General features: G+C 41.9%; 1 protein-coding gene across 4 annotated transcripts; it reads right to left on the minus strand.

Annotated features, from left to right (window-relative positions):
* Positions 1-576: 576 nt before the first annotated feature.
* On the minus strand, positions 577-19,718 carry POLR1D (RNA polymerase I and III subunit D). 4 transcript variants are annotated; one of them, XR_003990057.1, is made up of 4 exons: positions 19,555-19,718; positions 9,435-9,509; positions 7,251-7,425; positions 577-1,941 (listed from the first exon to the last, which is right to left on the minus strand). XR_003990057.1 is itself a non-coding variant. In XM_030476468.1 (3 exons), exons 2-3 carry the CDS (start codon positions 9,449-9,451, stop codon positions 1,656-1,658), a joined length of 303 nt encoding a protein of 100 aa, XP_030332328.1. In that variant the 5' UTR covers positions 9,452-9,505; positions 19,555-19,701; the 3' UTR covers positions 577-1,655. The 4 variants fall into 4 exon arrangements, 3 of the variants coding, with proteins under 3 accessions (XP_030332328.1, XP_030332327.1, XP_030332326.1); XM_030476468.1 differs by lacking the exon at positions 7,251-7,425 and having other exon boundaries at positions 9,435-9,505; positions 19,555-19,701; XM_030476467.1 differs by lacking the exon at positions 7,251-7,425 and having other exon boundaries at positions 19,555-19,701.
* Positions 19,719-19,966: the final 248 nt, after the last annotated feature.

A 19,966-nucleotide genomic window follows, 5' to 3' on the forward strand; every position in this document is an offset into this window, starting at 1 on the left:
GCCACTATTATAGTGCTGTCCTTCCAAAAAGGATTATTAGGAACACAACCAGTGTCCAGGAAAATAAGGACTACAAACAACATCTGTTTATTTAAACCAAAGATAGTCCCACATTCTCCAAAGGTACTACTTTTTCATTGATCACAATTAAATCGTTGGAAATTTCTGAACAGCTGGGACTTCTATTCTAGTGCTATGGTTCCTGCAGGGGAATAGAGGAACTGTCCATAACTCCTCACGGAACTGTAAAAATATCCCACTTTGTTGGATATGCTGACCCTGGCAGCCACTGGTGGGCTCAGCACCACTTTAATTACCTTCCCGTTACTCAGAAGAGTAATTCCCAGCTCACGCATCAAAATCCAGCCCCAGCAGATCTCCACTTTGGTCTCCCCGTCTCCTAGCTAACGTGATCTTTCCAAGAGACAGAAAGTACAGCAAGAAGCGACAAGCCTATAGGTGGCACTCTTGCCCTGACACAGCACTGAAGGACCACGAAGCGCAGGTCCTCCTTTCCCTCAGAGGCAGCCCATTTCAGTGAAGAAACCCATTAAAAGCATTAATTCCACAAAGCACTTTTAATGAACATTTTCACTTTTATTGTCCATACACTTAAAACCGGAAACCTATGTTCAAAACAACTGCTTTTGAGAATACTGAAATACAAAATATTTCACATGGAAGTTTGTTATTGGAACACAAACAGAAGTGAGACATAGAATACGCTGATGTGTATTATATGTGCTCCAAGTCACAAGTTTAAGAACTGTACCACTACAGAATTGTCACACAGGCTTGGAACGTGAGCATTTGACTGTTTTTAAGTATCACCTCTGCACTTCTAGTATTACACATTTACTTGGAAACTTCTAGCAGTGAACAGAGAACATGATAATTTTGACTTCAAGGTTTGTTTTGAAAGCACCATGACAACAGACTGTTCAAACTATTTCCTTACAGAGGGAAGTCTAAACAGAGAATTATTGCAGTTATGGCTTTTTATTGGTAAGGTTTACTATCTTTGACAGGTTTGTGAATATACAATAACAAGCAAATCAGTATTTCGTGGTAGTTCCTCTGGAAAGCAAAACAAGCATTGCCCATTTTAAATTTGTTCTTTTTGTACTACAGAAAGCAAATTCTTATATTCTATACAAAATCCATGTGCTTTGCCAGGCACTGACCAGCTCTCCCTTCTTCTAGATTATGTAAAACTAAACTAACTCAAACAGGCAAAACTTCTTCATTGGTTAGCAGCAAAGAAGTTCTGCCAGCTGTGCACAATAAATAGATTTCTGCTCACTTTAAATTTATTTCCAAAGGGTGACATGACTAAATGAGTTGTATCAGACAGTGACACACGTATCATGCTCCATCACCAAGACCCTAAGCTTAGTCAGAAGGGGAAAGAGGAATGAAGCAAAGGGAAAGGAATGTCTGCTCTAAAACAATCGAAAGATTTATGCTGCACTTTGCTTTTCTCTTACAGATCTCAAGGAAGTTTTCTAAAGCTACCTCAAGGTTACTTCTCACACAAACATCTCGGTTCAAAATGCAATTTTGAACAGCATCTTTTCCTGAAAAACTGACACATCCCTGCAGTCTGACACTTAATGATATTCCTGGCTTCTAACAACACATATTCATCACTCTCCTCATCGCTTGCTTGATCGCTTTTCGTGCTTATCCTTTGTGTGCTGGTTCCTGTTTTGGTGCCTTGGAGGAGAGTAGCTGACTCTCCTTCTGGACTGAAAGCTGGGTGTGTAGGGGTGAATTCTGCGTTTCTTTGGTTTTTCTTCTCTCCTGCTTTTGTTTGGCTCAGGCTCTTTACTGTCTTCCTTTTGCTCACGTTCTTGGTCTTGTTCTTTTTGAGATGGTAATGTATTTTTGATGGTATTAATAAGAAATCTTTTATTTGTACCAGCAAGAGGACATTTCAACCTGTAAAGACATTTAAAAGTGATCAAGACAAGATAAAACGATCATGAAACAAGTCTGAGATTTTAACTTCAATATTTTTAAGACAGGTTCGTGCTTTTGGCTTTCCTTGCATGCCACCTAGTGTAAACTCTCAGTACAGAAAGATATGCTCAAGGTAGTCTCCATTCTCCTTTTATCTTACCCTTTATAGAATGAAAATTATTCTACTTCAACACAGTAAAATCCACATGAATTTCACAAGGTAGTGTGTGCAGGGGGAAGCAGAGGACAGCGATATATTTTAAGGTTGATGGTGCTTAACTTAGATATTCAGGAATCAAATATTTAGTATCATATTCTAAGTCAAATTGGAATGGTTTATAAGAACATAATCTACTAAAGTCAGCATTATCTAACAAATTGAGATATTCAGAAAGTAAAAGATATACTTGCATTAAGAACCCAAACAGCTGTAGCAATAAAACATATATATAAGGCATACAAATTTTAACTTGTATCTGGCAACCACCAAATGTTTTCTTTCTTTTGCTTACACAGAAAAGATACTTAGCCAACTATTTTCCAATGTTTCCAGCTTTTGCACATAGTTTATCATCTATTTCCAGCAAACAAGTATTGTATATTTCATTTATCTTGTTGGTATCCGCTGTAATTATTCCAAATTCACAATCTCTTAAAGAATGGAATGAGAAAAAACAAGTTTGAAGATATTCCTGCATTAAGCAGAAGTCACTCTGAAGACTTTGTTTTTGGTGGGAAGCACCGTGGTGTTTGTCTTCAGAACACTTTTGAGTTTTGGAGAAGTTACAGATTACTCTAAAAAAGCAGAGCAGTTTCAGATCACAGTGCCACTTACTGGATCCACTATGGAGTCAATGAATCCTAACACCACAACGTTAGGATCATCTATTCTACCTGAATATTCTGTTCAAGTGTAGAAACTATACCATGATCGTTTAAAAACCTTTGACACCTCTGAATAATCAGAGGTATCGGACCAAGAAGAAAAGTGTAACAAAGATCACATCTGATTATTTCACATACTTCATGACTTTTAACTGACATGGCATTTACAGTGGGATTTTGCTTCAGGTCTGCCTACTAAGTATCACTGATAAGTTCTTTAAGGATTTAGGACTAGAACAATCATGAGAGTAATTTTAGAAGTATACATTAAGCAGCCACAGTATCTTATTTTCGCTAAGTATGTCCTGACACATTTCCACAGCACAGCTAGAGTCTTCTAAGCTTTCTGCATATAAATCTACACTGGTTTGCTCCAATCCTAGTTAAAAAACAAAACAAAACAAAACCCCAACCATTAAAGAATTTCTAGATCCGCATCTAGTATAGCTGTTTTGTAAATTTGGGAGACAGTGTTTATCCATTAACTGTATCACTGAGTGAAAATACAAGACTAACATATGTCAGTATAACAGGCTTTCTATTTCAAGCTACATCACCTATGAACATGGTGCTGAACATGCCATGGCCCAGGTTACACTCAAGGCATACCACAGAACAGCCAACATTTAAGTCCTCCATATGTCTTACACCAACATTGAACTGTTGTATCTCAACATTTCCTACCAAGGAGGGCAGCCTTCTCTAGGCTGCATCCAGGCAAAAAACTATTTCGCATTTGTCCCCTTCCTCTTGCTTTTTCTTAAGAGCTAATGCATTGATTAAGCACTAAATATATAGCACCAGAATGAGACAATCTGCCCTAAATAAATTCACCTTGCTGAAGTATTTATTTCTTTCTGGCACTATGAGTGCTGCCTGAGTTATATTAAGAATGAAAACTGATGAGAAATGCAGGGCTTCAGCGTCAGCTAAAAGATGTCATTAGTTCACCATCCTACAGCGACAAAAGTGAGCCACCGGGCTTTCACAGAGCAGCAGTAAGTTATGGCACTGAAGAGAATTATTAGTCCTTGATTTTAGTGACCTCAAACTTTAACAAAGCAAATTCTGCCTTTAACTCTTACAGGAAACAAGATGCATAGCACATGCTACATTACACATGCACAAAAGCCCATAATCTTTACATATATCCATGGCATACATGGAGCTGTGAAGATTAAAAGTGAATGGTATTAATCCACTGATATCTTTGACAGCATTTCTAATAGTGAGAAAACTGACCTCCCTGAAGACAAGCCTTTGGCTTGCTGTAGGTCTGATTCTGCAACACTCAATTCAATGACAGCTTTGCCCTCAGTGTAAGTTTTGAAGGGCTGGGAGGCAAGCTGAGCCTATGCAAGGTGGAGCGTGATACTGCTAACTAGTAAACAGTGCCACAGATCAGATTTTAAAGCTTTTATTAAACAATCAAACAAACAAACAAAAAAAAAGACAACAAACCCAAACATGTTAAAAGAACATTACAGTTCCAAACTGAAGCATGCCTGAAGCAGGGCTGCAGGAGGAACCAAAGCAAGCATGCAACCTGCCATTCTTGAGCAGTCTGGTCTGCAAAAACAGACTCCAGTTCTGTAGCACTGTATTCACTCAATGTAAGGGTTTGTTTGTTGCTTTGCATGCTCCAATAAGGTAAACCAAGCTATTCTTACCCACAGAACCCTGTCCCCCTCTACAGGCAAGTACCACACACCCAAAAATCTCTCCACTGTGCAATGACAAAGAGCCAATACCACATTTTGAGCAAGAAAAAGAGATTAAATTCATTATTGCCAACATAGGTCAAATCTTAACTCTACTTTTGATATTTTAAGCCAACTTCTGTGCAATAATACAGAATTTCCAGCCAAGACTTGTCATCGAGTACAGCACTGCAGTTCAGCACAGAAGTGTACTATGCAAGCTCTTAACAGTGAAACATGCTGACACCGTTTAAGAAACCAGAATGCCATGCGCCAGTCTTTTTCTCTGCTGAGTAACTGGACGTATCAGACAGGATTGGCACAGCCAGCCTCAGCATACACAGTAAATCACATCTTTCCAGGGAAGATACAGTACTTAACAGAAGAGTGACTTAAGGCAAAAGAAAAAAACCAGGCACCTAGGAGTTGTTTTGCCAAACCAACTTATCTAGGCTGTTACCCCTTCACAAGGGATCTCATAAAACAGGATGCCTGGAGGGACACTGCAAGCTTTTATGTACGGTCTTGGTAGCTAGATACAACTGGCAGGACTTTGGATGGGAACTTGTGCTCTGATCACAAGATTTTAACACATTTACTTGCAATCTCTGTCTGTACCCTGTTTCTCCTCCTCTTTACATTCAAATGAAAGCGATGTAGGGGAACCACACTGCAGTGTTTCTGCACAGTCATGCAACACCCATTCAAAGACAAGATGCAACACAGCATTTTGCAGTTCAGTGCCCTTAAAACACAATGCAAATCTTCATTATTTTGCATTCTGTACTACCTCTAACAAACAGATTTGGTATTGAACAGAAAGCTATCTATAGGAATGAAAGCAATTGTAGGATTGCTTTACAAGAAATAGAGTTAAAAATAATTTAATGCTTCCACAGTTTATCTTCTTTTTGTAGTTTCATCCGTTCTTTCAATGGAGAGCTGAACAAACCATCCCAAAATATCCTGTTTTCCATATCTTATTTTAGGTAAGCTTTTCAAGTAAGCCAAGAAGACTGCATTCAGTTCAGCCTTCACTTTCTTGCTACCAGCATCTTTGAAGATCAGACCTGTACACTGGAGGAAAAATAACAACTAAAAAAGCCTCTAGAACTTTTCCACAAAATAGCTTTTGTGGCATTTCAACTGCCTTTTTCAATTAAAGCAGAACAACCCCTTAAAACAGGACCTAACTCCACTGTTATGGGGAAGCTTATAAATTACGTACATAGGACCAACAAAACCACTTAAAGAAAGCTGAGCTTTTAGCTTCATTTTACCTAGACACAAAAATAGAAAACCCCAAATATCCTTTAGCTTTATTTCATCTGTGCCCAATACTATCTGATGAATGAAGGATAAATTTATCTAACCATTTCAAGTGTTTTTACACTATTTGTCCACAACTTCCCACCTGGATCCAGCTGGCCCTTCAAATGTTAACTTCCAGACAGCTGTTCTCATGTCTTTTCTCATCCCAGCAGTTCTAGCATCACAGCAGCATCACTGAGACTCAGCCACAGATTCTGCTCTCTTTTGCTCAATATTTCTGGCATGAAGACACCTTCAGAAGAGAATCCTCTCATCCTCTTCTCTTACACCTTTTCTTGTTTGTGATTAGTTCCACTAATGCTTGAACCAGATACACCAGCAGCAAAATCTACGTCATGCAGATATCATAAGGATGTAGGAGATCTCCAATGAGAATCACTATGGCCAGAGTACATACAAAAGGAGCACTGCAGGAACTAGAAATACTGCAGTGCTGAGAGCAAGAATCTTGAGGACATCCAAGGAACAAGTCAACACTCAAGAGTCAATAATGCGAAACCCGCAAATGAGAATACCCAGTATTTCTTGGATTAATTTGCCCAGGACCTAGATACTACCAACGTGGGCAGTCCTGATAGCATGGTGGCCAGAAAGACAAGATTCTTAACCAACTCAGACTTCAATACTGACAGTTGCTCCATGGCCAGAGAGTCTCAGATAACTTCCCCTCCTGCATAAGCTCTTTCCTGCGATCACCACCAACCTCCCTGTTTGGGACAAGCCTTTCTTCTACCAACATCTAACCCCTACAGGTTGCAGCACCTACCCTTGTCATCTACAGCACTTATAAGACAATGTAACACTAGTAAAACAAGCCCAAACTGGAAGAAATACTAGCAACACTGGCCCATATTTCAAGGTTGAGTCTTTGTGTCAGAGGCTGTGGGCTACAGGATGACTGCTTGGTACATTTTTCCTGCACCTGTCAGCTATGCTAGCTTGATGCTTGCGGTTTACGCTTATACAGCAGCTGACTATCCATCTCACATGAGGACCCAGCAAAAAGTTAGGTAGGTGTGCTTGGGGAACCTTCTTCAAACAGTGCACTTGAGCTATGGAGAGCTAATCACTCTGGATGGCAACAGAGCAGTGTCTTGAACTTGAAAGCAGTCCCAAAACAGTGTTCAGAGGCTTGCTGACTAGGGTTTTGCTGCCATCAGCACCCACCAGGAGACACTACTCCTTTGTAATGGTATGCACAATATAGATCCCCCCCAGGAATGCCACCTCCCCTCATACCACCCTTTAACCAATTCCTGTCAAATGCCACTGACTCCAGAAATGTATTTCCCAGTATTCAACAGCTGCTGGAGAGCAACATAAACTGGAATCAGAGAAGTACGAGCAGTAGCAGCCTCTGCTTCTCCTTACCCAAAGACAGGTGGCAGAACAAATCTTTTCTTCACAGGCCGAGTTGCTTCAACTATCCAGTATCAATGCAGGACTGATGGCCTTACACTAGATGTCTCCAGGGTTTGTGCATCTCTTCTCCAGGACTCCTCTGACAAAGGGCTGAGGAAATCCCAGAAGTCCTCACGAAACACACCTGTAAGCATTTTGAGTTTGGCAAGGAAGGAAGGTTTTGCGATTTACCTGTTAAGTCTGTGCTTTTAGACAAGTTGGTGATGACCTATGGCCACATACACCAGCTGTACGCTAGCCTATGCCAAACTCTATGGCAGCAGATCCGTGACAAATGGGATTACTACCAGTCTAAGGATAAATTTAGGGAGGAAAAGCTCCCTGGAGGAGCATCATATAAAAAAATCCCCACCATCTGAGTGCAGGATATCCTGAGCTGCAGACTGCCCGAAGCTGGAATTGTACCTTGAGGAAGTACTGCTACCTTACTGTAGTTTTCTTGCTGCAATTCCTAGGCACTGGGTATCGACTACTGAAGGAGACAAGGCACTGCAGAGAGGGATCCTCTGTTTCACCCAGTATGGCTATCCTCATGTTCCTCTGCAGTTACAAGGATCCTTACTTCAACAGTTTCAGTTTAGGATACCACCACACCAACCCTTACGTCAACTGTCTTCCTCTGCCTGAAGCCTTCTTAACTATCCTCTCCTCCACCTTTAACACAAGCCTGGCATAGCCAGACATTATTTCATTCTAGTGGAATCTGCAGCTGTTCTGAAGAATAGGTCACCCTTATCTATCCCCTCCTCTGGCAGGTCTTGGGCATCAGGCTTTAGCAAACTGCATGTTTGCTACCCCAAGCTGACCATTACTCTTTTACAGACAAGGAATAACAAGTAGCCAAAGCCAGGAATAGAAGCCCATACATACTCCTGGCAGGTATTCCAGATTGCACAAGGGGCAGCAAAGTTGCACAGGGACATTTGGTTATTTCCCAGTAGAAATCTTTAGTCTCCATACCTGGAATTAACTTGCAAATTCATAGTAACCGGATGCATGCAACACTTCACAGTGCTAATTCTCTGCACTGGTTTACCTGGCCATTTGGCAAAGCTGACAGGGCAAAAGAACGCTGTGTCAGTATAGCTATAGCCACCCTGGGGAATTAAACCAGTCGAAGTACTTTAACATAAAGGGTATAAACCCTAGCAGAAATACTGGGTAAAATATACAAAAACACCCCAAAATTTGTTTAGAAAACAAAGGATTCACTTTTTTCAGCAGGACACTATTTTGTTGTCTTCAGAGCTACTAAAACAAACATAACTAAGAAACCAGCTGAGAACTTCGTTAACAGTGCGGGGTTATCTCAGGTTGGTGGAGAAAGCCAAACCTTATCTACAAATGAGTTTAATATAGTCAACTGGTGCATTACTTGCACGGACATCCCTAGGTCCAATAGTTTCTTATCAAAGTTATATAAATTATTTTAAGATGAATGACCATTCTCAGCATGTTATTACTTCTTTAATTACTATTACATGCATTACATTCCATGATAATCCAGAGGTAAAAACTGAAATACTGCACTGAAGAATTAATACTGAATTTCACGTAAGATTTAAATACTGTGATTCTTTTCCGACTGGCTACACAAATTAGCCCCTGGGTTATTGGATTATATTTTGAGTTCATTTTTTGCTGCAATTTACAGGTGGATTCTCTGCTAGAGGATCATTTCTTTTTTTCATTGTATTAAGGGTTTAGATTTCTTTGTCAGGCTGTGAATTCAGGCTAAAATTCCTTTAACTTAAACAGAATCTAACCTAGTAACATGTGGCCAGCATGTACATGCACACTGAAGCTACTCGGTATTTTCAAAACTCACAAGGTTCCAATCCAACCATCACAATTCCATCAATGCTATCACAGAAGCTATTATAGAAGCTATTCCCAGTTTTCCAGTTGCTTTGACTTCAAACACATTCAGTCAAGTAATTTAACGCAGGCAGAATTTACTCGAACTTCCTTCTTATCTGGACTCAAATTTTTGCCCAGACAAATTAATACCTGGATGAAGACAAATTATTTAAACATGAAGCACATTAAAGGAAAGAGACTTCTGTCACACGTTAAATGTAAGACTTATTCTGGCATTGGTCATAGCATTCATTTCCTCTTGGCACAACTTACCAACCCATAGCTCCCATTGTCTCAGCTCTGGTTCTCCCACGTTTTGCTTCTTTAAGTAACTCTTCCACAGCCTTCCTAAACACAAGGCGAAAAAAAAGTCACCACTTGCAGAACACAAGAACTTGCCACTTATGCACTTATGTAAATAAAGTGGAAAGCTGCTTCACTGTCATGAATTAAGCAATAAAGAAGCTACCAAAATAATCTTGATTTTTTTGTTAAGATAATTCACATTCCTATGCACTAAGATTAAAAGAAATGTTATGACATATTACAAGCAATTAAAAACTGTTGCAAATACAACAGTTGCAATACTAATTGAAGAGCAGAAATAAAGTGTATAAAACTGATGTACTACACTGAAAAGCAAGTCCCTACCACTTCACCTCAGGAATGCTCTTCCCTGCTGTCACTTCCCTCAGGTTTTTCCTGAAGTCCCTCAACCATAGCAGGCCTATATTGAGCACAGCTCACCACCACCAGTAGAACAGCAAGCAGTCAGATGATAATAAAATCACTGCAACTACCAGTTGTCAGACTGCACTAGCTTTACGGAAAAGTGGAAGATAAGAGCCCACCACTGCGACTATGATCCACCACTATCCAAAACAACCAACCTTTACATTTTCAGCACCTTCTAAAACAAACTGGCCATGCTAGCACTATAGCAATTAAGTAACTATGCTCACATAAAAAGTGATCAGAGTGTAAATTATGCAAATTATAGAGAACTCCTGCAATACCAGTCTTTCAGTTCTCTTTACAAATTAATTTCAACTACTCTACAGTACGTGCTTGAAGTTAATGGGAAAACCAATGAATGGATAATGTGAACCATTTATTATATAAATTGAACGCATAAACTAACAATTTGGTTAGTTAACTGTAAGCAACTATATATGTCAACCAAAAATAACTGCAAGACAGAAAAGGAAAGCTATACACCTGGTCATAATACCCAGTATTAAGACTGAAGGCTTGAGGAACTGAAGGGAGGAGGTAATAAAGAGGGTATTTATTGTTTAGATCTCCCTGCTATGTTGTGCCAGAATGGCTGCTGGCATTTGGACTACATGAGCAACACAGTCATCATACTGATAGTACAAGTGTGTGTGTAGACTGTGGAAAAATGTAACTGCCAGACTTCAACTTAATCTTCAAGGAAGCCATGTCCCATTATGTTACGGTATTATCAGCATAGCAGGATCTTGGGGTGTTGCCACAGCTTAAGAAAAGCCCAAGTATCAATTTTGTTGTCAAGCCAAAATTGAGACTAGAGAAGTCAAGAGTCATGTAACAGCAGAAGCAGGTGTGAGAAGCAAAGCAAGCAATTTGTATTGCAGGTTCATGTGAAGATCTAACAAGTTAATGCTGAGCTCTAAACATCTAGCAGGGTGGTTTATTACCATTTAGGTTATTAAAGTCTACAAAGAAAACACAAGAGGTCTTAGCTTTAAATGCATACATTGCATGCGCATAACAGGGAATGAAAATAAGCAGTATAGAATTTCCTTCAGTAGCTAATGAGAAAGTGTTCTTCAGTTACACAGCAGCCTGCATCTGTCAGTCTAGATCTAACCTTCTTCAGCTTGTTATGGTCTTAACATAAGCCTTGACAGGCTCCTTTCCCATTTGCAATCGTGGATTCATTCATTAGGATATGGTGGTGACATTTTTTAAACACAGACTCACTGTTTCTTCTGTCTGTATTGCTTTTGGGCACACTTCGTTTATCCCTGGCAACAGAAAACAAATTAGGGCTAAATGGGTGTAAGTGTACACCAAGGTATACACTTTTTCTAGCGTAACTCTGCAGTTCTACTTGAATATGGTTTTCATATTTTATACTTACCACCAGCTATTACTGAACTGCTTCCTCACTCTATAGTTATTTCCATCAAGCTTTAGCTAAAGACTCTTAAGCAAGCCTCCCAAATCAGTCACAAGCTCTCAAACAACACATAAATAATCTTTGATCAACTTCTAGTAAGTTGATCAAGGAATATATATATATTGATATATAAAGTTTACAAACCACCCCTTCTAGCAAAAGCTTAGATCTGTGCTAGACAGATATGCAAATACGTCATAACTTCCCTTTGAGAGTTTGCATTTGAAGGGCTTTGCAAAGGAAAGTGTTCAAGACTTCCACAGAAATGATAGTAGAGAAACACACCAAAATTTGCAGTATTGCTTGTCTCTGCACTGTGCATTAATGTCTATTAATGGCACACTGGTGTAAGGTTCCTCACAGAAGTCTCTCTCTTATGTAAGATTCTTAGTACGATCTCAGTAGCACCTGGGCTTGGGGTACCTCAAACCCTTTTTAAGCATACATCAGACTGTGAGGGCATGTTGTATATCCAGTCACATCACAGCCATTCACGGAAACAGAGTACCTGCCCAGTAAGCTGTCACCTGCCTGAGTTTCCTGCATCTAGATCCTAAGTTCAGTATCAGCAACCTCACCAGCTACTCCTGCCTTCCCAGGTAAGAGCAGTGGGCTGTGTGGGACAGCTAGTCCTCAAGAAAGAAAGGGTAGGAAACACAGGCTCTACCACTGGAACTTGGGAGATGTTACATGCACAGGCTTCCATGAAATCATGGCATAATTTAATTTTTCTCCAGAATTTGCTACCTGAGCAGCCTGAGCTTGTTTACAGTGATGACAGCAGAAATACGTGGCTTTATAAAAGCTTGTCCTGAGCCTTCAAACAGCAATGTCAGATGAAGAGGAGGAAAGGGGAAAAAGAGTGTCTGACTTTTACTCACCACAGTTGCCAAACTTGGTGATTCTGTTTTGAGAAACCTGACTAGGAGGGAGATTAAAAGCTTCTCATTAATATTATAAAACCTGTCATTATTTTATAATTAAAATCATAAACCAAAACGTCTGAGCTACAAAGCACTAATAAAACACACATACATTTTTAAACAGCTAAGATTCGGTTTTAGAGGAAACATTGCAATAAATTAATATGGTGACACCAATTCTATTAACTTAGAAAGGAATTATAAGACATTAAGTATCTGAGACTTTTTTTTCTCTGGTTGTATCAAAAATCAGACTGACTTGGCATCCATCTTAGTAGCCTCATAAGTCGACACCCTCCTTTGTAATCAAACACTGTTTCCTAATATTGGTCTTTCAACATCACTCTTACTCACTGCACCTTTACAAAGCCCTTTCGACTTGCACAGACAAATGAAAAAACAAGCTCAGATCCTCTTTGAAAGAATGTGTTTCCACTCACTGAACTTATACCCTCTATACAAGTGAGCCAGAAGCTTAAAAGCTATGCAAACAAGGTTTTCACGTTTGCTTTTAGAGGTCTCTTGGGACTCCGCATTCTTGTTCTCTTCATTTTTACAGCTTGGTTATAATACAAACAGTCCTGTGGCTGCCAGCTTCAACTCCAAGAGCGGCAGCATGAGCAAAGGGAATGCAGCACGCAGCTTTCACATGAAAGCCACCCAAAGACCATGGGACTGATAGGAAGGAAAATTAGGCTCAGGGGCATATTTAAGAACACTGTCATCATTCTGGCATCTTTTACAGCAAGTACTACTTAAAACTTGCTGTGGCAATCCTTTTTGAGCAGTCAAGCATAGCCGCAGAATTACAGTAACACAAAGGTATAACCTGTGGTATTTTTATCTTCCAGAGCATGGTCCCAAGACCTATTTACATTTTGGAGGGATTAGACTTTTTCCTCTATATTCTAAGGTTACAGGTGAAGCTCCTGTTACATAAATCCTAACAACCTGCATCACAAATGCATGTGCCCAAAGAACAGGAGAATGTTAAAGGCTCCAAAGTCAGGCAATACTGGAGGTATTTTCTATTCCTCACTCAGGGAAAGAGCTTCAGCATTTTTTTTTTCCCCCAAAAGATCAAATAGATAGACTGAAAAATGAGTAATTGGTAATAAAGAGTTATGTCTGATACAGTTACAGGCAATGAAAACACCATGTCATTACAGAGACTACCCAATGCTTGTAATTATAGACCACTCTGTTAGCAGAAGACATGAAGACATATCATGCTGGATCTGACAGCTGAGAGGCGGGGCAGCCACAGCTCCATGTCCAGGTCCGACCAGCAGTAAGGCTGAAAATCTACTCCCAGCAGGCAAAGGCACACACCACATGCATATACCACTGGTCACGCTGATCAGAGCACTCACACCAAAAGCTTCACCCTGCTCTTCTCTTTGGCTGGGTATAATATCTGAGGTTTCAGCCCAACTCTGTTGCTGGTACAGGCTGACACAGAAAGCTGGCTGGGACACCCTAGTCCCCCAGAATCCAACCCCACTACAGTCTTGCCTGTAGGGACACACAGGCACATACATGTGTCTCATCCCTGGAGACCCCCTGACCCTACAAGTCTCTCCAGCAGCTGGCCAAGACTCCCCAGTGCCTCCACCAACTAGCTCCTACCACGGTCTTGCTCTTAGAGATATACACTCACCTCCCAGCTCCCACCTTATTCACCCTCTCACCAGCCATACCCACATTTGCTCCGGTACTGCAGCACAGATAAATAGGTCCCCATTGACACTCCAGTGGCTGGCACTTGGTTTTACTGATTCCATGAAGTGCCCCTGGTTGCTGGCACTCAGCCCTCCAGCCCAGCCCAACTGCTGGCATCCAGACCTGCACTTATTCCAGTTGCGGGCACCATAGACACACTGTCCCCGTGACCCATGGTTTGACTCCAGATGCTAGCACCGAGATGTACACCCTCTCCCCGCAAAGGGAGTCCCTCACCCAAGAAAGAGTTGGAAAGGAATTTAACAGAAGGACGGGACAGACTGTGCTGATCAGGCACAGGGCACAGCTAGAGACAAGTGTACCAATCAGCAGCCTATTCACAAATGACTAGACCTTACTATTCCTTTATTCCTCTATTTTCCCACTGTTGCTTCTCCACAAGTCACCTGAACCTACCCCTTTTCCCACCTTTGGTTCCTCCCCTGCACATCCCATAATAAGCCACAAGCAACCTCAAAATGCTGTTCTCACACATCCCATAATGCGTCACACAACCCTAGGCAGCAACACCCTTAAGTCCTAAAGACGCTTCAACATTGACTCATGTTGATGGGTGCCACGCCTGGAAGCTGAGGCTGTCTCCTGCAACCAGCTTGGGAGGGGCCCAGAGATGTTGCTCATTCCTCCTGGTCCTTGCTGTGGGTTTCCACCTGCCATTGTGCCCTGTGCTCCTCTGGGCTCGTGAAGATGGACATCTGACAGGCTGGTGGCTCTTGGGATGGGTTTGGGAGAAATCAGGGCTGGGCACTATCTGGGCTCCCCCATCCACCATGGTCTTTCTTTAGTCATCATAGAATGGTTTGAGTTGGAAGGGTTCTTGAAGACCACTTAGTTGTAACTCCCCTGCCACAGGCAGGGACATCTTCCACTAGACTGGGTATGCTCCAAGCCCCATCCAGCCTGGCCTTGAACACTGCCAGGGATGGGGCAGCCACAGCATCTCTGGGCAACCTGTGCCAGTGCCTCACCACCCTCACAGTAAGGAATTTCTTCCTAATATCTAACATAAATCTACCACCTTTCAGTTTCAAGCCATTCCCCTTGTTCTATCCCTACACGCCCTTGTAAAAAGTCCTTCTCCTCTGTTGGATGCGCCTGGGAGCTTTCAGCACATAACCTAATAAACGCTTCCATCTCCACCCATGCCATCTTCTTGTTAAAGATTCTGATGAGAACTCTAATGAAATTGTATCTACTGGAATTGTTTCACAGCACACAATTGGCTACGGAAGTACACAGAGTGGAGTAGGAGGGCAGCATTCATATTCAACACCTCCCAAAGTCAGAGAAGGGACATCTTTATTAAACATATTTTCATGAAAGACCTTCATAGCATTAATAACCGCTTGCAGTCTATACTGTTACTATTCAATTCAAAGGCCAGGCTGCTCGGCTACTGCAATCCCCAAAATCACACTTAAACCTACCTCCTGAGGCACTCTAGGTCCTGACAGGAAGCTGCAAGCCCAGGAAGGAAAATAGCAGGGTTTTCTAATCAGTTCTCTTAAAGTAGTTTTATGCTGACTACACAACTTCTTTTTAACCATGCATGGGACTGGAAATAGAAGTGGTGTTGGTATTCTGATTACATCTGAATAATTAATATCAAGACCTTCAGTCAAGTAAAGGACTGCAAATACCGCCTTCCACAATAAAGGAATGGTAATGAAGGCCAGTGTTATCTATAATTAACTCCTGTGAGCTGATTTGGCCTATCTGCTCACACTTACTAAGAAAGCTGATGAAAAGGAGTGTCAGGAATAAAGCCTAAGCCACAATATTAAGAGCAAGAATCGAAAAAAAGAGACAAATATGCCACAAACTTCCTGACATTTGTTCAAGGGCAAAGACACACCACATTGGGTATGTGAATGCTCTTATTCTCTGCCGATCAGGTTTCCTACCTACTTTAACATTCTATTTGTCAGTTCCATGAATGCTATTTGCAGCACATTTCTGTGCTGATATTCTGACCAGCTTGAGTAGTGAACATACCACTCCATTTCAGACACGGATTTTAGCTTGCAGAGCACTTTTTTTTTGCCGTGAATAAGGGAAAGAATGGCATACCAAATCCTGAAACTTGGATTTTAACCGTTAAAAACAATAGTAAGAACTATCAATTAAAGTTTCCAAGGCACAAAGTTTGCTTGCTGAAAAGCGTAATTGGGATGCCCATGCAGCAAAAATATTAGACTATAGATTCTCAGCTACAGTTCTCTTGTTACAGAATTACAGCATTCCTTGTGATTCAGAGTAGCACTCCCTTAGGAAATACTGAATTCCAAGTAAATGGTGCTCCAAACAAGCTTGGTAGATACTTCTAATAAGGTATGGTATCCAAGGTTGTGAAATATTTACAGCTATTGAAAGACAGAATGGATTATGGAAGGATTTAGACACATAGTGTAGCAAAGCTACTTCTTTTATATTCACAGAGAAATGACATATTTGCTGGCTTCAAACACACAGAACCACCATGACAATTTAGGGAGGAGAGAGGGAAGAAAGAATTTTATTTTATTTTATTTTTTAGATAGGGATATAAATTATGACCTCTGTAATATCCCAATGGATATTTAGTTGAAATAAATTAGGAAAACGACATGCACTTGCTTGCAGGGGAAACAAACTAAACAGTTCCTAGTAGCTGATTGTAATCTCTTTTTTCCCCCTACTCATTCTTGGGTACTATCTTCACAATATCATTAATTATGTATTAACATAATTTAGCCTAGAATTTTCTTAGAATCACACTGTGTCTCAAGACTCTGGGTCTTCACTGATATACCAGTAAGTTCACAGGAAAACAAATCAGTTCATACTTCCAACAAAGGGTGAAATGGAAGAGAGGAAGTAAGTCAGCAGAATGTAGCAAATATTACTATTTTACACACCTGTGGTATTTACAGCTTATAGAGTTTTAAAATCCAGACTATGCAACAGTCACATGCTAACTTGTGAGTTAGTATTCAGCTCTGGTAGCAACTCTCACTTCCTCTTAAAGTGAGGAAAACATCAAACGCAAGGTCAAGCAAGAGTCAGACACAGTAAAACTGAAAAATAACAGCAGGAAAATGTGCCAGTAAGGACAAAATAGAACAAGCAAGATGAAGAGACCTCTCCTTAGATAATAACAAAAAAATAAGACTTATTTGTCTTAACAGATCACTGCCAGGATGCTGGGGCAGAAAATTCACTTCAGACCTGAGAAAACATGCACGAAAATAGTTACACTCCTTTTTCCCTCCATGGTGAATTAAATAAAACCCATACACCTGTTATTTAAGACCTGTGCATGCAAGGCAAGCATAAATTCAGAGACAGACTACTGAAAATATTCCAAATAAACTCATTTTTTTGGAAAATAACACACTAAAAATATACCTAAAATAGTTAACACTGTGGCTGGAGAAGAGAAATGCCATTATTTGTATGCTAAAGCCATATTATAAAAAGCCTAAAAATTATAAACCTTAACTACCATCGCTGTACTACTCACAGGAGAGTACAGTCCACAGGCCATTGAACAGGAAACTAAGGAGTAATGTCTGTAAAACCAAAGGATAAAAAAGGTCTACATTAGACTCTTGAAGACTGTACAGGGAAGCATATTTGGAGTAAGAAATACCCAAGCATGACATCTACATGCATATAGCATGAGCTGAATTCAGGGTTCTACTAGCAAAGTGAGCTGTTATGAAAGGTGAGGGTATGAAAACATAACTGATCATAGAATGGTTTAGGTTGGAAGGGACCTTAAAGCTCACCCAGTTCCAACCCCCTGCCACAGGCAGGGACACCTTCCACTAGACCAGGTTGCTCAAAGCCTCATCCTGTGATAGGTGGATCAAGGCTAGAAAGTGATAATCATGAAGTATTGTACTTATTATGCATTCAGAGCCAATTAAATGCATACAAAGGTGGATGGTAGCATGGATTGAAGACATCAGACAGCTAAACTCTACTGTGTACCACTCAGTAAGTAATACTGAGCTTCAGCCTATCTACCATGCTGCCACAGCAAAGGAATAGCAAATCCCAACTCCGATTGAAGCTAGGAGGCAGAATAAAACTTTGAATCTGGTTCCTGGGAAGGAGAGCACCAGAACAAGACTGGAGCAGGCAGCTACCATGAGTGAGCAGCTATGCCCTGAACTTCCCAGGGGACCCCAAGTCCTAAGCATGGCCACAGCAGCCAGAACACAGACAGCATGGAAGAACAGTGACATGGTTTCAACTTGCTATGAATGAAAAAGGTTTAAATGTGGCATGCCACTAGTAAAAATAACATTCATGCATATATAGAAAGAAGATTTAATTATTAAAGTGATGATCTGAGAGCACAAGTAGCTTACTAAGAATTAAAGGCCTCTTAGAAAGCATTATGCACTCTAGCCCTTCCACCACCCCAGTGCTATCGCTTTTGGCTCATTTAAAATACTTGACAGATACAAGCAGAGAGAAGTTATTTTCTGTGAGCACTCTCAGACAGGGTTTCTTTAAAGTTAAGGGAGAGAACCATGAGGAGAACAGTTCAGAAAGCTTCTGGTCATCATGTCACTGTAACAGGTTTTTTTAAACATCCATAATAAAAATGCAGTTATAAACAAGCTTGCAAAAAAAAAGAAAAAAGTATTTCCAATAACTACAAATAGGATTATTACCCCCAAAATTTGTGATATAAACACCTAAAGTCTATTCCTTTAAGCAAAAGTAAGAGGCCTACTGTGACTGAGTATCCAAATGTAGAAATCTGAATTTAAACTCTAAGTGTTTGCTTGAGAACACCGTAACTCAGTATGCACAGAGAGATGCACCTTCTCATCCCAAAAAAACACAAAGTAGAAAGCAACTTTATTTTATTATTTTCCACAAAATAACTGCCAAATATTTTGTATTATTCCATACAAGGCACAGAGCAATTTTAATCATTAGCCAACTGGCAGATCTCCAGCACTGAAACTTGAAATTTGTATGAAAATAAGTTTGGGGTTTTTTTAATTTTATTTTACCAAGTATCACCAAATGGTAACCGATGAGAGATGAGCTAGCTAAACCTTTTCAAGCTTGTTTCTCAAAGGTACATGCATGCCTCACAAGAACAGTTGGTTTTGATAATGGATTTCCCCATGATGCAGGAAAATTTGGTTAATTTTCTACCGCACCTCTCTCAGCGAGAGCTCTAAGGTTTTGACCCGAGGACTCGGAGCAGCCCGGCTCCAGAGGCGCACGCACTGTTACCCCGGGGCCGCGGCGGTGCCGGGCAGAGCAAGGCCGAGCTCGGGGTCCCCTCCCCGCCATGGACCACTGGCCGCCTCCCGCCTCGAGAGTCGGGGCCTGGAGCCGGGAGGGGCCGTCCCACAGCCGCTGCCAGGGAGCAGCGCTGGGCCCCGCAGCCCGCGTCCCACTCCGCGGAGCCCGGGGCCCGCTCCACCCCAGCGCTGCCTGGGCCCTGCTGGGCAGGAAATGACGCCGGGCCTTGTTCGGCGGAGAGACCCCACCGAGGCCGTGAGCCCCGGCAGCCGCTCAGCCGTCCACACCGCCACCGCTCGCCTCTCACCTCTCCAGATCTGGGTCCTCATCCATGTTGGCGTTCGCTCTCCCCGCTGCGGCCCGGCTCCTTAGACGAAGGCCGGCGCCATTCCCCGTTCACGGCCCAGAGCGGCGGGGGCAGGCGCAGAGGACGGTGAGGACCCCGGCGGGGAGGAGCCGGGGCGGGGCGAGCCGGGCCGCCGCCACACCCACCGGGTACCTGCGGCCACAGGCGGTCGCGCCCGGCCCCCTGCGAGGGAAGAGCGGTGTCGACAGCCGGCCCAGTGGGCTCCTGCCCGCGCCGCTGCATGCCGGCTGGACGCACCATGTACCTCCGCCCCGGCGGCAGGAGCGCTGCGGACCCCGCACCGGGGAAGGCGGCGTGGCTCGGTCACCGCTCGCTCGTCCATGTCTGAGTGGAGGCGGGCGGGAGCGGGCTC

The sequence above is a fragment of the Strigops habroptila genome, chromosome 2, assembly GCF_004027225.2.
Source record: "Strigops habroptila isolate Jane chromosome 2, bStrHab1.2.pri, whole genome shotgun sequence".
NCBI classification, from domain to species: Eukaryota; Metazoa; Chordata; class Aves; order Psittaciformes; family Psittacidae; genus Strigops; species Strigops habroptila.